This window comes from Erpetoichthys calabaricus, chromosome 8 (genome assembly GCF_900747795.2).
Source record: "Erpetoichthys calabaricus chromosome 8, fErpCal1.3, whole genome shotgun sequence".
Classification (NCBI taxonomy): Eukaryota; Metazoa; Chordata; class Cladistia; order Polypteriformes; family Polypteridae; genus Erpetoichthys; species Erpetoichthys calabaricus.
Window position 1 is genome coordinate 22105643 of NC_041401.2, and position 18005 is coordinate 22123647.

Consider the following 18005-nt stretch of genomic DNA (forward strand, 5'->3'; position numbering starts at 1 on the left):
GGAGCACAGTTTAAACTTTTGAAAAAGAGACAAATGTTTGTTTGCAGTGTTTGAATAACGTTCCTGTCTCTCTACAACCTCCTGTGTTTCTGTGCAAATCTGTGACCCAAGCATGACAATATAAAAATAACCATATAAACATATGGTTTCTACTTCGCGGATTTTCTTATTTCTCGGGTGGCTCTGGAACGCAACCCCCGCGATGGAGGAGGGATTACTGTACTCTTGATTTACAGACCTCCCATTGTGTATTCAAACCTAACATTTTTATTTCCTATGTGTAATACTTTATATTCACTTACATTAAATTTCATCTGGCAAAAATCTGCCCAATCGTGTGTCCTGTGCAAGTCCCTTTGTAATGACTAAATGAATATGAGATTATCTACCAATCCACGCAGCTTGGTATCATCTGCTAACATAACCAGCTTGTTACTTATATTCCTATCTAAATCATTTATACAGTATATATTAAAAATAGCAGTGGCCTCAGCACTGACCCCTGCTGGTCACCACTCTTAACATCACCCAATTCTGAAGAGGTTCCTTGCACCCTCTGCTTCCCGTGTCTGAGGCAACTGGACACCCATCTACACCCTGAACTCCCACTTCTTTTAGTTTGATGCTGCCTAATGTGTGACCTTATCAAATCCTTTCTGATAGTCCTGGCAGGTAGAAAGTTCTTTGTTAGTTGTGGTAATTATACTTCAAAGACACCTGATATTCTATATGATGTTTCACAAGGCTCTATTCTGGGTCCGCTGCTCTTTTCGATCTCCACACTGCCATGAGGTCAGATTATCTGAAGGCATAACGTGAGCTACCACAGCTATGTTGACGACACACAACTGCATTTATTAATAGCGCCTGATGACCCCGACTCTCTTGTCTCACTGACCCAATGTCTTACTTGTGTTTCTGAATGGATGAGTAGTAATTTTCTCAAACTAAATAAGGAGAAAACAGAAATTTTAGTGCTTGGCAATAATGGATATAATGAGGTTATTTGAAATAAACTTGATGCATTAGGATTAAAAGTCAAGATGGAGGAAAAGAATTTAGGGGTAACTATTGATGCTGACCTGAATTTTAAATTACATATTAATCAGATCACTAGGACAGCATTTTTTCACTTAAGAAATATAGCAAAAGTTAGACCTCTTATAACATTGCAAGATGCTGAGAAATTAGTTCACACTTTTGTTTTCAGTGTGCTAGATTACTGTAACACATTCATCTCAGGACGACCCATCGATTGCAATGAAAGCAGAATGCAACTGCTAGAATCTTAACTAGGAAAAGAAAATCCGAGCACATCACACCAGTTCTGATGTCACTACATTGGTTACCTGTGTCATTCAGAATTTACTTTAAAATACTGCTTATGGTTTACAAAGCCTTAAATAATCTCACTCCATCTTATATTTTGAAATGTTTTACATCTTACACTTCAAACCGTAACCTTAGATCTTCAAATGAGTGTCTGCTTATAATTCCAAGAGCTAAACTTAAAAGAAGTGCTGAGGCGGCCATCTGCTGGTATGAACCTAAAATCTGGAATAGCAGACCGATAGAAATTTGCCAGGCTAATACGGTGGAGCACTTTAAAACACTGCTGAAAACACATTACTTTAACATGGCTTTCTCATAGCTTCATCTTCGTTTAATCCCGATGCTCTGTATATTCATTTAATTATCATTATCATTCCTGGTGGCTCCGTAATCTATACTAACCCCTACTTTCACTTCTGTTCTTTTTCTGGCTTTCTGTGGTGGTGATCTGTGATGTCCCTACATTGATGGATTAAAGGCCAGAAGTCCACATGACCGTCATCATCAAATTCTTCCATGTGAACCCTGAATATAATGAGGACTGATTGAGGTCATTTATGTTGGGTAGAATGCCTAGAGGGGGCTGGGTGGTCTCGTGTTCTCTGAACCCCTGCAGATTTTATTTTTTTCTCTAGCCGTCTGGAGTTTTTTTCTGTTTTTTTCTGTCCTCCCTGGCCATCGGACCTTACGTTTATTCTATGTTAATTAGTGTTCCCTTATTTTAATTCTTATTTATTTTGTCATTTTTCTCTTTCTTCATCAAACAATATATTGTTTTTATGAAAATGTGCTATATAAATAAATGTTGTTGTTGTAGTCAAGATAAATAACATCATATGCTCATCTTTGATCGTATCCTTTTGTTGCTTCCTCATATAATTCCAGCATGTTAGTAAAACACAACCTCCCTTTTCTGAACCCATGCTGACTGTTCAATAAAACTCCTGTTCTTGCCATGTGTGGTTCAATCTTTTCCATAATGATCCCTTTCATTAATCTACATGTGATGAACATTAAGCTTACTGGCCTACGGTTGCATGGATCTACCTGGTCACCCTGCCATTTTCCAGTCCTTTGGAATTTCCCCAGTGTGCAGTGACTTTCTCAAAATATACATCAAGGATTTAAATATCTACTCACTAACCTTCTTGAGGATAAATATTATCTGGCCCTTATGACTTGTTTAATTTAAGCTTATTTAGTCCAAGCACCACTTCTCCCTCTACAATTTCTAAGCTAAACTGGGCGACATAAGCTACCACTCTGTGTTGATTTGTCTACAGCACATGACTTAGTAGCTCAGTCCAAATTCTTGCAACTGCTGGTATGACAAAGTTCTTTTCTGCATTCTGTCGTGAATCCATTTTCCTTAAGCACTATTAGGTTTCTCAGGCATATAGTACAATATTCATTATATAGATGGTAGAATTTGTCTTTCAGAGTGGCATGATTGTTTAGTAATTAGCATGGCTAAGACTAACAACAATATCTCTTTTCATACAAAAAGTATACAGTAGCTCAAACTGCTTTATAAGAAGCTGAAGAAAACAATTACAAAGTACAAAAAAATATATACAAGGGTAAGTCAGTAATTATCCACAGTTTTGTGATCATTATGTTTAAGTTGGCTGTTGGTGTGTCTGTGATCATGGTGGTAAAGTTTTGACCTTGATTTATCAGCTTATTTTGCTGTTTTTTAGGAGTAAACATGGCCAGTCCACTCCCCAAAGACTGTCAAAGAAGAGCAATGAGCAGTGGTCCACATTTTATGGGTTCAAGGTCTACCTTCTTCTTCTTTCGACTGCTCCCGTTAGGGGTTGCCACAGCGGATCATCTTCTTCCATATCTTTCTATCCTTTGCATCTTGTTCTGTTACACTCATCACTTGCATGTCCTCTCTCACCACATCCATAAACCTTCTCTTAGGCCTTCCTCTTTTCCTCTTGCCCAGAAGCTCTATCCTTAGCATCCTTCTCCCAATATACTCAGCATCTTTCCTCTGCACATGTCCAAACCAACGCAATCTCACCTCTCTGACTTTGTCTCTCAACCGTCCCACCTGAGCTGACCCTCTAATGTCCTTGTTTATAATCCTGTCCATCCTCATCACACCCAATGCAAATCTTAGCATCTTTAACTCTGCCACTTCCAGCTCTGTCTCCTGCTTTCTGGTCAGTGCCACCGTCTCTAACCCATATAACATAGCTGGTCTCACTACCATCCTGTAGATCTTCCCTTTCACTCTTGCTGATACCCGTCTGTCACAAATCACTCCTGTCACTCTTCTCCACCCATTCCACCCTGCCTGCACTCTCTTCTTCACCTCTCTTCCACAATCCCCATTACTCTGTACTGTTGATCCCAAATATTTAAACTCATTCACCTTCACCAACTCTACTCCCTGCATCCTCACCATTCCATTGACCTCCCTCTCATTCACACATGTGTATTCTGTCTTGTTCCTACTGACTTTCATTCCTCTCCTCTCATATCTCCACCTCTCCAGGGTCTCCTCAACCTGCTCCACAAGGACTCCTGCCTAATCTTGTCTGTCAACTTGTCCATCACCATTGCAAATAAGAAAGGGCTCAGAGCCGATCCCTGATGTAATCCCACCTCCACCTTTAATGCATCCGTCACTCCTACTGCAGACCTCACCACTGTCACACTTCCCTCATACATATCCTGTACAACTCTTACGTACTTCTCTGCCACTATCGACTTCCTCATACAATACCACAGCTCCTCTTGAGGCACCCTGTCATGTGCTTTCTCCAGGTCTATAAAGACGCAATGCAACTCCTTCTGGCCTTCTCTAAACTTCTCCATCAACATCCTCAGAGCAAACATTGCATCTGTGGGGCTCTTTCTTGGGATGAAACCATACTGCTGCTCACTAATCATCACCTCACTTCTTAACCAAGCTTCCACTACTCTTTCCCATAACTTCATGCTATAGTTCATCAATTTTATCCCCCTGTGGTTACTACAGTTCTGCACATCCCCCTTATTCTTAAATATCGTGTACCAGGGGCCAAAATTCTCATTTGTTCATCAGAAACACTTGCTCAATGTAAACTAGTGCTGAAATGATTCCTTGAGATAACTAAAATCATTGAAGCAAATTATTTGCATTGAAGCCTCATTTGATCCATATAACCACACCTCAGCGAAGGTAGAATATTTTACACGGATGATTATTAGTGTCGCACAATGTGCCTATGCTTTGTGGATACGTGACATGAAAATGTGATTTGATGGCACAGATTACAAAATGGAGAAAGAGAGAGAAAATATTGAGGGGTGAAGTGAAGAGATAGGCCATAGAAAAATGGCAGAAAGTGTGAAACGTTTGGAATCATTTCAAGCTGAAAAGAATAATGAAAACTCTTTAGAGTGTGTCTGTTGTAAAAGTGAACTAACCTATAATAGTAGTACAATGTCAATGCTTCGGCATCTAATCTACACATCCAGTCCACACACGGGACATGCCACAAGGTAACGTTAACATTAGTACTTAATTAAAAACAATATAATTGCTAGTTGCGATGAAGGCTAGTAAAGAATGTACGTTAACTGTGGCTGTAGGTAATGGCTAGTTAAGAACGTAAATCATTATGATGGCCAGTTATTATGTCTCTAAGATAGCGAAGTTTTGTTCAAGAAAATTAAATGCAGCGAACTTAAAAAAGCTGTTGCTTCTTTCATATTATTATGTTCATCACACACACCTACCTCACAGTGATTCATAAAATACTACAGAAAGCAAAATATTAGGTGGTGTAAATAGCAATTGGAGCTAAAAATGCACCAATCCAATAAAGCAGGGATTTTCAGTTCTGCTTGTTTCCAGTGAGTAGAGACAATGTTTTCTTTAAAACCCAGAATGCACTTAATGCACTAAATGGGTTTAGTTTTGGCAAATAATTTGCAAATAAATATGCAATCTGAGCCATAAAAATGTTAATTTTTCTAAAAAGGAAATCAATTAACTTTAACAGTGTCATCTTATTTTCTTTTTTGTATATTTATGATTGCTCTTAAATAAAGCAAAAGTATTTCTTATCTGATTTCTCGATTAATCGATGGACTAATCGGTAGACTAGTCGATTACTTAAATGGAGTCCCTCTCCGTTTTCGAAGTAAAAAACTACTTCTGTATTAGGCAGAAAGCCTTCTATGGATGTCGGCCATCACCTTGGGTTCTCCTTTAACGTGAATGGCTTTACTCTGCACTCTGAATCCAGTAGCCTGAGTTTGTGTCCATCAGGTTCAAATGAGAGTACGCTCAACTGTGAGGACCACTGCGCAAGTGAATTTCATGGCGGTGACAAAAACATACCAATGCATCCTGTGTGTTTTTTTAGTCAGCTTTGATAGAGCTGGAAGAAAGCTTTCGAGGTATTTGATGGATTTAGAGATTCTCCAAAGGTGTGCCAGAGGAAGCCCATGAGGAGAAGACACCAAATGCACTGAGTCACAGCCCTCGTGAGAACACCTTTACAGCAGGGACGTGTGGTCAGGGGAGGCAGGTGAGGCTGAGCCTCACTTGTCATCATGAAAAGTAAAGAAAACTAATAATGATAACATAAAATATATTAGTCCACTGGTCCGTGCTATAAATTTGTTTTCTGAATGATTCCAATAATTTTGATAATTTTCATAGTCAAAATTGCTGAATTGGCGCATTTCCTGTTCAAATACAGGGGGGTGCAGCAGCGATGAGCCTCACCTCACCTCTGACTGCGCTCTCCCTCACAGGGTTAAGGCCTGCAATTGGCACGTGCCTGTTGCCGTCTCTCTGTATGTCACCAATATAATGTTTGCAAACACATTTATTATACACCCTGACTTTCCACAGTCTGGCTAATATCTTTAATGAATGTGTGTGACATATGTAGTCCTGCTGATCAGACATAAAACCGCAGTGAAAAAGCACAAGGTGAGGCAGACAGTACAATGCCGCACTGAAGGGGCCGCATGTGAGCCCAACAGGTTCTTGTTGCTGCTGTTTTTATTGGCAATAATCCCCATTGAGACAGAGAGACTTTTTAAACTAAAGGAAAATAAGGAGGACTTTTACAAGATAGAGATTTTCGTGGAGAAGGATAAGTGCATGGACTTCATTTACAAATAAAGGTAAGACCATAAACAGTTTTCAATTTTGTAAAAAAGTGGGATCAGACTAAGAAAATCCAATATTTAAAAACTTAATTTTGACCTTAAATAAAATATTCTTTTGTTTTTCTTGCTATCCTTTTGTTGAACAGTCTGTATTACTATAAAACTGATGAAAGCATCAAAATTAAAACTTTTAGAAACAACTAAACATTTCAATTAAGGTCAAAATTGAAATCTTTTTTTTTGTACGCCACTCTATACTTTCCTTTGTATTAAATGAGTATGAACTGTGAAATTGCAACAGCAAATTTAGAACACATAGAAGGTGCAGAGCAAATGCGCTCTCTCCACTCTCTCTCACCACTATAAATGTAACATTCTTACTTAGCCAAATATGTACCTTACCTATGTGTGTGTAAAGAATGCTGATAAGAAGTGAAACATAACCAGTAGTCATTGTATATGCTGCCATCTGAAGAGTGAATAAGCCACTCTTTTTGGTTCATATATTTGTAAATCTGACTCTGAAGGAGCCATGAAGCTCACCAGCCGTGAACCTCACTGCACGTCACTACTTTAAAGTGAGTGGACTGGTCTATTCAGCTCAACATGCTTATGTTGTGACTCTCACCAAGTCAAGCAGGTGAAAGGTAAGTAAATGAGTGATGTCTCTCTATTATTAAAGAAAATCTTGAGACGAGACAAGACAATTGCCAAGAGATTTTTTCAAGTCCTTCCCTCCTCGCAACCATTTTCAACCACACCCAGGGTCCTCTCACCTCTCATTTGTGTGAATGCTTTTGTCAGACACAGTTCCTCTGCTCTCAGTTGTTATAAATTTTTATGTTTTCCTCACTTTAAGTTCCCAATAAAAGGAGACTTATTATGTTCAAATCTTATTGAAGAATTTCATCCTGAAGGGTTATCAACAGAAGAAATGAGTACACGGACAATCCTAGCACCGAGAAACAATGAAGTCAAATGATAACGTGAAAATTGTCGATCGTTTACACGGCAAATTGATTAAATGCGTATCAATAGACTATGCTGAAACGGTGGTGATGGTGTGTAAGATGAAAACATCAACTTACAATTTCTCGTAGAATATCTACAACCATTAACACCGTCCGGTCTTCCACCGGCCGAATTACTGTAAGGATGTATCGTAATGTTATTGCGCAATTTATGTCTGAGTGATGGGCTAAGCAATGGGACAAGATTAGTTGTATTCAAAATTGGTCAAACAATTCTAACATGTAAAATTTTAACAGGCGACAAGAAGGGTAATGTAGTACATCTTCCACGGATTACATTAGACATCAAAGGAGATCTTGATATGCCATTCGTATTAAAACGTTTATAGTTTCCCGTTAGAATAGCTTTTGCTATGACAATCAACACATCACAGGGTCAAATATTCGAAAAAGTTAGTTTATTTATTAGAGAGAAAGAAACGATATTCACTCACGGGCAGTTATACGTTGCATTGTCACGATGTAACTCCAAACACAGAATCAAAATTCAGTGTGATATTGATGAAAAGATAATTCCAAATATTGTTTTTACTGAAGTTTTACAGTAAAAGTGTAAGTTTAGAAAGTATTTACGTATTAATTTCAAAGCCAAACAGAATGAAAACGTATAACGCAACGAATACCTTTAACGCAACATGAAACATCATTTTTTACGTTTTACTATTTTTTACTATGGTTAATTACTCGCTGTAATGTAAAATAGTTATGTAACAATTCCCATGAAAATAACAATCTGTTTAAATTGTACATCCGCTTCCGGGGGTTGGCGAGCGAAGCAAGCAGGGGGCAGAGCCCCCTAGTTTACATAAAAATACTTAGAAAGTCCTGCAGAATAAGAAGACTACAACCAGACCACCAATAATGTGTTGAAATATGATTCCAGATTCTTCCATTAAAGAGACACTTCGATATGTGCATTTGTTTCTCTGACACTTTTATCCAACATGATGTACAATGCATAATAACTTCCAAATTTACAATTTTCTGCTATTAGACAACTGGGAGGTTGAGGTCACATGCTGAGTCAGTAGTGGAATGTGAAACAGCAACATAATGCTTTACTGTATAATCTACTGTTTTAGACATTTGGGGACTGCTTTATTATTTCTCACAAGTTTCTGAACCCCAAAGGACAAGTCAGCTCTTAACAGGTCCAACATACCGTAGAAAGAATATCCTTAGCGAATAAACATTTGTTTTAAAGTACATACCAGTCAACACTTATGAACGCTTCATTTCAAAATGATAGTCAAGCAAAAAACAGTTTCTTACCTTGGGTCCTGGAAGTCCTTCCCCCTGTTGTCCCCTCTCTCCTGGGATACCCTGTGGCCCCTGAGGTCCCTGAAATGAGTTAAACAAATAATAAATAAGATATTTATGATGTATGTTAGCTGTCATTTTTCAGTGACCTGTTCTCTGATTCCAAAGGTTGAATAAGAAGTTTATGGTCACATTGAGCCTCCACAGTGAATGGCGTGTCTGTTTCTCAGCAAGGGCGTTTATAGAATTGGACAAATTTATTGCTAAGGATAATCCACAATTGCCTCTGAAATAACCTGAAACTGACAAAAGTAATTGGTACCCATCATCGTTTATTGCATATTTAACTAAAAATCAGACTTTGCTTTAGAGTTTTGATTGAACAGAATATTTCAAACAAAATACAATTGAAAATGACATGTACAAAAAAGATGGGATCCTTCACCTAATATTTACACGTTTCATCCAGGATGTCTCTGTACATTGCTGCAGTCATCTTTCCCTTTATCCTGACAAGTCTGCCAGTTCCTGCCGCTGAAAAACATCACCACAGCATGATGCTGCCACCACTATGCTTCACTGTAGGGATCGTGCCAGGTTTTTCCCAAATGTGATGCCTGGCATTCACACCAAAGAGTTCAATCTTTGTCTCATCAGACCAAAGAATTTTCTTTCTCATGGTCTGAGAGTCCTTCAGGTGCCTTTTGGCAAACTCCAGGCGGGCTGCCATGTGCCTTTTACTAAGGAGTGGCTTCTGTCTGGCCACTCTACCATACAGGCCTGATTGGTGGATTGCTGCAGAGATGGTTGTCCTTCTGGAAGGTTCTCCTCTCTCCACAGAGGACCTCTGGAGCTCTGACAGAGTGATCATCGGGTTCTTGGTCACCTCCCTGAATAAGGCCCTTCTCCCCCGATTGCTCAGTTTAGATGGCTGGCCAGCTCTAGGAAGAGTCCTGGTGGTTTCGAACTTCTTCCACTTACGGATGATGGAGGCCACTATGCTCACTGGGACCTTCAAAGCAGCAGAAATTTTTCTGTAACCTTCCCCAGATTTGTGCCTCGAGACAATCCTGTCTCGGAGGTCTACAGACAATTCCTTTGACTTCATGCTTGGTTTGTGCTCTGACATGAACTGTCAACTGTGGGACCTTATATAGACAGGTGTGTGCCTTTCCAAATCATGTCCAATCAACTGAATTTACCACAGGTGAAACTTCAGAAACATCTCAAGGATGATCAGGGAAACAGGATGCACCTGAGCTCAATTTTGAGTTTCATGGCAAAGGCTGTGAACACCCCATAATGACAACGTGAAAAAAGTTTACTTGAGGTTTTTGCAAATTTATTAAAAATAAAAAAATTGCATGTTTTCACTTTGTCATTATGGGTTATTGAGTGTAGACTGAATGGCACAAATGGTAGATTTATTCACTTAAAATGAATCTACAACACAATAAAGTGTGGAGAAAGTGAAGGGGTCTGAATAATTTCTGAAGCCACTGTATGCCTCAATGACACATCCTGGACCAATTATTGCCCCTAGCTAATCCATTTGGTGCCCACTGCCCACTACTCTAAACCCACACTCCCGCTATACTTTCACTCCTTCTCACCTTCCTTTCTCCCATCGCTTGCCAATATTCTTCCACCTGACTCCAAGCTCTTTGGCCTTACAGCCAGCAGGATTATTTACGCCTCACACCATAAGCCTTTGTAAAGTCACTTCTGGACCAGGGACTACTCTTTGTCTTGACCCAACACATCAGCTCAGAGCTTCATGAAGTCTACTGGAGCCTGACTAGGGTGTAAATCAGAGTTTTGTGCATAAAATTAAGGTCCCAAGTAGGCTGAGCCTCACTTCGGTATAAACTTGCAATAACTTAAGCTAAAAAAGGCTCAATTCTGTCTTCAGAGTGAAAGAACCTATGGCACCATCTGAGTACTAAAGAGGTCAAAAGGGACCTTGTTGAAAATCATTTAGTGGACAGTCAAATATGTATCTTAAGACTATTATTTCAAATGGACATTTCATACAGCACCCTGGATTAAATAGCACCAGCACGGACAAGGCTGGGTATATACTTCATGAGTTTGTAGGTGGAGATAACTGACCGCAAAAGAAATATCACAAATCAAGGTCAGGGACATCTAGGGTATGCAGCAGCAGGCACCATCTTGTATATAAATGTCTACGTGTGGAAGTGTGTGTGTGTGTCTGTCCGGCCTGGAAGTGCGATCGGGTAGTGACAAGCTCATAGAGCCAGCAAGGCAGCCCCAAGTTAATGAGTTGGAAGAAGAAAGAAGTACGAGGCTACAGCATGAAGCTGAAAGAAAATGACTCTGTCACCAAAGTGAAGCCGCAGAGGAAAGACAAACGAGAGAGAAACTTGCTTAGCGGCTGATAGGGGGGCGAGCACATCCACAAAACGAAAACTGCTGACTCTGCATTTCAATTTTTTTTCAATAGTTTCTAGGAACTTTTTACAGCACGGGGTTACACAGCAAATATACTATAATCAGCAGCACATCAGTCCAGAACTGCATTCACAATAACTCCTGAACAATGACACAAAGAATGAATACCCACCTGTACTCCCGGCTCTCCGATTCCAGGTGGTCCTGGTGGACCAGGTCTTCCTTGTAAGCCAACATCACCCTTTAAGGAGAAAGATTAGAGAATAGATTGTTAAAGTTTGAGATGCATTTTATTAGACATCAAACAAAACTGAAACAACACGTTTAAGATTGCTGCAGATGTGCCACTGACATTGACATTTTAAACAACTAGGAATTCCACATTTTCCAGCACAACTTATATTTCTTCAAGTGCTTTATTATGCAATCAAATAATCAAGCATTCCTTAGTATTTTATATAAATGTAAAGTATATATTGTATATTCACCTTTTAGGCAAAGAGATTTATAACTAAAATTGAATGCTGAGTGGGAGCAGAAGTCACCTTAAAATCAAGTGTCTTCACCATTTATAGCCCCTCCAATACACCTGCTAATCTATAGAAATGTGACCCTCACTTGGTGTTGCTCAACACTGACATTTTCCATAAAGAACTCACAGAACTAATATAAGATTCCATTACCACAAAAAAGGTACCAAGTCTGTTCTTGGTGTATTTTAATAGTTTTCAAAATGTACAAAGGAGTCAACAATGCGATTCTAGCAGACTTCTTTCAGTGAGGTTATTAGGGGTTGGGACATTTTAGACCAAAAGAAGAACCATTCTTTACTTGGGTTGGGTGTGGATTCTGGATCTATCTGACGATTTCTGCTGTAGAAGCAGAGATCTTCTCATTTTCTAAGAAACAAATCATTGAGGTGTGTAAGAGGTGCTACCAAAAGTGCACATGGCTGCGGCTCAGCCCAAAAAAAAGAGTTCTGGAGTTTCTCAGTTCGGTAATCGTCAGGAGATGAAGACTATAGACAAAAGAAGAATGTTCTATGTGGGGTGAGGTTATCACCTCTCTGTTATGGTTAGGTTGGAGTTGCTGCATCCACCACACGACGAAACAGCTCGGGATCCTGGTTGGCAGCCCCTCAGGCAAAGAAGCGTTCCTGTCTCACCCTCCAGGTGTTATGAGGACGTCTCCTTGGCGTGGTCCAGCTGCTCGGGTCCTCAACAATGAAGATTCTGTAAGCTGGATCACCCTCTGGGAATCGCGCCACATGACTGTAGTGTCGTAACTAACACTCCCTCACAATACAGGTCATGTGCCTCCTTCGAGACTCCACGAGCAACACAAAGTCAAACCAGTGGTACCCAAGGATTCTCTGGAGACACAGTACTGAAGGAACCCAGTCTTGTTTTAAACTTGTGAAATATGCAAATGACACTAAAACTGGAGAAATGGCAGACATTGAGGAGGCAGTAAAAATAATTAACAAAAAAAACTTGGATAAGCTTCAGAACTGGGGAAACACTTGGAAAATGCAGTTTAATGTAGAAAAGTTGAAAGGGCTGAGTGAATGTCAATCATAAATTGAAGGTGGGAGATGCTGTCCTACAGGAAACAACCTCTGAAAAGGATTTAGGGGTTTATGCTGGCACTACATTTCCATCAACCAAACCAGGGGTGGGCAATGTCGGTCACGGAGGGCCACAGAAGCTGCAGGTTTTCGTTCCAACCTAATTGCTTAATTAGAAACTAATCCTTGCCAATTCCAGACTTTAATTGTATGGCTCGTTAGTCTGTAATGTTAAGTTCTTAATATCATAGATTTTTTCCTTTCCAAGGATATCATCCAAACAATCTGAAGGCTAAAACAGACAATTTAAAAAAAAATTAAACCAAATAGTGCAGGATGAATCCCCACAGGTGTAAATGGAAACAAGTCAGTTGGAGAACTGCTGGCTCCTTTGTCATTTGCATCTTATTGCTAATAAGGAGCCAGGGAAATGCAGCTGTTTAAAACTGAGATAAGCAAGTAAGGGTAGGGAATCTTAACAAGCGAGACCACTAAGCATCAAAATGTCACTTGATCATTAAGGGCTTCATCAGCAATAACTGACTTCTCATTAAGAAACTGAGTTGGAACAAAAACCTGCAACCACTGCATCCCTCCAGGGCCAACTCTTCCAACTCCTGGACTAAACAATGCGCAGAAGTGATTAAAATGTCAAATAAAATGTTTGGTCACATCATAAAGACTGTATGAATCAAGGGATATTATATTTAGACATATAATGTGATAGTGAAGCCATGTCTAGAGTTCTGTGTGCAGTTCTGGTCACCACGCTACAAGAAAGACATAGCAGCACTTGAAGCTGTGCAGAGGAGGACCACCAGGTGCATCCTGGTACTACTGTGGCAGATTCAAAGATTTAAACCTGTTTAGTCTTGAGCAGAGGAGACAGCATTGGGTCCTAATCCAGGTCATCCAGGCATTGATAAAGCAGATCCATCAGAACTTTTTCAAGTAAAGGGTGAATCAAATACTCGAGGATATCAGTGGAAATTAAGGGGAAGTGCATTTAAGACTGAAGCCAGGAAGCACTTCTTTACCCAAAGAGTTATGGGAATGTGGAATAAACTACCAAGTCATGTAGTTGAAGCAGAAACCTTGACTACCATTCTGAAGTATCTGAGTGAGACAGTGGAACAGCTTAGCTGTTAGCTAAACAAACGAGCTTAATGCACTGAATGGTCTCCTCTCATTTTTCAAACTTCTAATCCTCTTATGAGGGCGAGAAAGAGATGATCGTAGTTCTATCTCTATTCAAGTCCTTCACACAGAGAACCATGTATGGAATAAATGATCAAGTACTGCAGTAGGGAGGGGAACTTTAGGGACTTGAAGAACTTCAGTTGGGATTATATTGGAAAATTAGGTGAATCGGAATGATGAACTTTATTGGGTTGAATGGCCTGTTGTGGTCAAACTTGTTCTCATGTTTTAATAAGAGACAGAGATGAAGACCTTCATGGAGAACTTCTCAAGGTAGGGTAAGGGGGTGAATGGGCTGTTTAGCAACCCACAGGCTATATTAGGATTGGATCTATAGGTAGTTTTCCACCATAAGAGGAACCAGGGCCTTTTCAGTACTCAGTACCTTGTGTAGTATTCCCACTGCAGGAACTTGGGCTATCTATCTATCTATCTATCTATCTATCTATCTATCTATCTATCTATCTATCTATCTATCTATCTATCTATCTATCTATCTATCTATCTATCTATCTATCTATCTATCTATCTATCTATCTATCTATCTATCTATCTATCTATCTATCTATCTATCTATCTATCTATCTATCTATCTATCTATCTATCTATACATACTCAGGAATGTTTCTGCCATAAGTTAATGCTTAGTGCCCTGTGACCAGTTAGGGGCCCAACACACATAGAAAATGGTGTTTCTGCACTTTATCCATAAAGCAGGTACAGTATACTGCTATAACTTCCAGAATGATTAGAAATCTCACTGAAAACACTTACATACGAAAATTAAAGCCATTCTAGATTATGTTGCTAAGCAACGATCATTTTCCTGGTTATATCATAGAAGCTTATGCTTTATAGACGCCTCATGTTACTTTGTCTTTCACACACACACATGCACAAACAGATAACAGCTGCAGCTTTTACTGTACCTTGGGACCATGAAGTCCAATTCCTGTCTCTCCTTGAATTCCGGGTGCACCAGAAGGACCCCTTTCGCCCTAGAACAGAAAGGAGTGATTCACTGTTACTGAATGTTCTGGATTAATCTTATACAGCAGGCTTGTGGGTGAAATACTCAACTTGGCACCTCTTCAGAATTAGTGTGACTAATTTATACTTTTCTTCAGACACAGAACCTGAATTAGGCAGGAAACGTGTCAAAATCACAGATGACACCAAAATTGGAAAAATTATAAACACAACTAAAAAAAAAAGACCTGGGGAAACAGTTGGAAATGCCGATAGTACAGACAAGTGCAAAGTACTACATGCAGGCAAAAGGATCATTTATCATACTGGAAATACAAGGTGAGTGACTCAGCAGCTACATTTGCACCCTTTTAAAAGAGCACTCCACCCAACAGCAATATTTTTTTTACATGTTACATACCCCATGCTGTTTGTAGTGATAGCCCAGAAAGACTTTCAATCTCATTTTTTTCATGCAAAATGGAGAGAAAAAAGTTTAATAATATAATTGAAGCCAAAACGGACCAATAAAGTACAATGGTAAAGAATGTGAAAAACATCCAAGAAAAAAAAATTCATGTTACTTGTGCAGCATAATCCACATGTCATGTTCAAAACGTCCAACACACAGGCTTATGTGCTAAAATATTGTTAAATAAATGCTTCAAGAATTATTAGTGCACATTGTCAACAAAAAACCCCAGACCTCATGGAGATGACTTTTTGATTTGAAGACCCTCCTCTCCTCTTCATTCACTGGTCAAGAGTCAAATCTTCCATTCAAAAAATTCTTCCCATGAGTCTTTAGACTTCCTGTTTATGCTGTGCACTGATAATCCTGGAAGTGTTTATCTAATAATATTTTAGCAAAAAAAGCTTGCGTGTTTCATATTTTGAGCATGTGAATGGATAGCTGACTTGTGGATTATACAACATCAATGGGTGTTCTTTACATTGTTTGCCAGTGTAGAACATTTTTCACCTTAGACTCCTATTCTATCATAAACTATTTTCTCTTGCCACACATGTGAGCATAGGAGTCTGCTAAAGGGCTCAAAAGAGGATAATTCCATGCCGGACCAGGGGGTGGCAGAGGGCACTGATCCTTTCTCTTTTTTCTCTGCAGACCAACCATGGGAAATTCCACCTGGGACCTATAATGCCACTTCCAGTTCTGGGCCTGATGACACCACTTTCGGTTCTGGGCCTGATAATGCCACTTCCAGTTCTGGGGCCAATGACGTCACTTCCGGTTCTGGGCCCGATGACATAATTTCTGGTTCCTGTCCAGATGACGTCATTTCCCCTGTGCAGCTTTAAAACCTCCATGTATTGTCTGTCACCTCAGTTCTGTTTTGGACCAATGCCTGTAAAGACCATTGCTCAAACCTTCGCCTTTTTTACAGTCAATTCTCAAATATATGGGGTGGCTGCCCCAAACCATTTTACAGTGTCGTGTACATCATTTTACACTTTCCAATCTGAATGAAAACATTAGTTTTAAAAAATGTTTTTCTACCATTACTATAAACTACATGGAGTAAGTAACATATTAAAAATTTCATATTTGGATGGACTATTCCTTTAAAGGTTATAGGTGTCTATGCTGACACAACATTGTCTATGCAAGAAGCTTAAAACAACTTAAAACTCAAAGAAAATAAAATAGTTATATTGCAAAATCTCTAAACAAAAATGACCCTATTAAGAGGTACACCAAAGCTTAAGTATTCAAGGGGATGTTAATAACTTTCTCCTCAATGTCATTCATTTGGCTCTTAATCAAGCTGCACAATCTCCACCCAACCCAAGGCCTAGAACACGCTGTAAAGTCAGGCCCGATTTATTTTAGCATTTGTTAACTTTCAGTTTTGTGTTTCTTCTTATAATCATACCTTGATTTTCAATTATTAATGAAAGCCATTATTTTCTATATACAATAAATACATAAGCTCTTTTGACAACATGTAACATTGCTTGAGAGGCAAGTGCAATAAAGGCAGCATCAACTTTAGCAACAGTTTGAAAATGAAGGACTATTCATGTCACGGTTTTCATACCTTAAACAGAACTACATGAGGTTACAGTAAGTTTATTAGGTTTTCATAGTACACTCCAAGAAATCAAAGTTAGAGGCATGATTTTGCTTAACATACCTTCTTTCCCTGTTGTCCTTCAGGACCAGAATCTCCAACTTGACCTGGGGGTCCCTGCAAAAAAGAAAAAAAAATTCTTCTATTATAACAATAAGGCACAGTCATCAGCAAAACGATGGACAAGGAGCAGAGCTAATCAATCAGGAAGTGAACAGGCTAATAGGGCAAAAAAAAAACTGAGGTAATCAGAGGATTAAAACCTGACAAGGCCAAAATTCTAATAACAAAATGAAAACAAAATCCAAAAGTCGGTGTCCTGAAAAATGTGCAAAGGTTCAGATCACTAACTGGCTATCCATCTGCTAGTCTGATTCATCCAGAGAGAGCCATGAGCAAATCTGCCTTAAATGTGGGCGGGGACAATTAGATGACTTGTTGAGTGTCACATTTATTGACCAATCCAACACCTCTTGAGGGATGTACTCAGAGTAGGGGTGGGGATTTAAAGAGTAATGGTGCCCTTGTTAACATCATTCGACTGACACTAACCTGTACTTATTTAAATGGCTTAAACATTTTCTGAAACACCTTTGTTAAATATATAAATGTGTGTTGTGGGTGTGGAGAAATTTTTTTTTTAACATTTTATTGACTTTATTAAAATCAAATAACATTCGATACAAGCAAGTCTATATTGCTTATATAATTTTTTCTATTATTATATGTTTTTCTCCATGGGTTTCTCAGATCTGACAATACTTCTAGGGTTTTCTGGGGGTCTCTAAATATGAATCTGACAATTATTTTTAAAAATTCCCATCACGTTAAGAGCTCTAAGATTTTTTTGACCATTTTGTTTTCAATTTTTGATTTTCTTAGTTGCTGCTGTTTTGGATTCCTGTTGTTAGGGGGTGACCTTCAGATAATAATGTGACGGGATAAAAGGTCATCCAGGATTTCACTTCCTAATCTGAGTTGCGGATACAAAACTCCTTTTCAAATCGCTCTTTT

The 18005-nt window shown here is 39.1% G+C and overlaps 1 protein-coding gene across 3 annotated transcripts in view; it reads right to left on the bottom strand.

The window, feature by feature from the left end:
- col28a2a (collagen, type XXVIII, alpha 2a) overlaps positions 1 to 18005 on the bottom strand; it is a 172781-nt gene that overhangs the window by 87513 nt on the left and 67263 nt on the right. For all 3 annotated transcript variants that reach the window (XM_051930610.1, XM_051930611.1, XM_051930609.1), the window contains exons 11-14: positions 17055 to 17108; positions 14859 to 14927; positions 11335 to 11403; positions 8760 to 8828 (exon numbers count right to left, since the gene is read on the bottom strand). In XM_051930610.1, coding sequence (XP_051786570.1) covers positions 8760 to 8828; positions 11335 to 11403; positions 14859 to 14927; positions 17055 to 17108 — 261 coding nt within the window. The remainder of the gene's footprint in view (positions 1 to 8759; positions 8829 to 11334; positions 11404 to 14858; positions 14928 to 17054; positions 17109 to 18005) is intronic.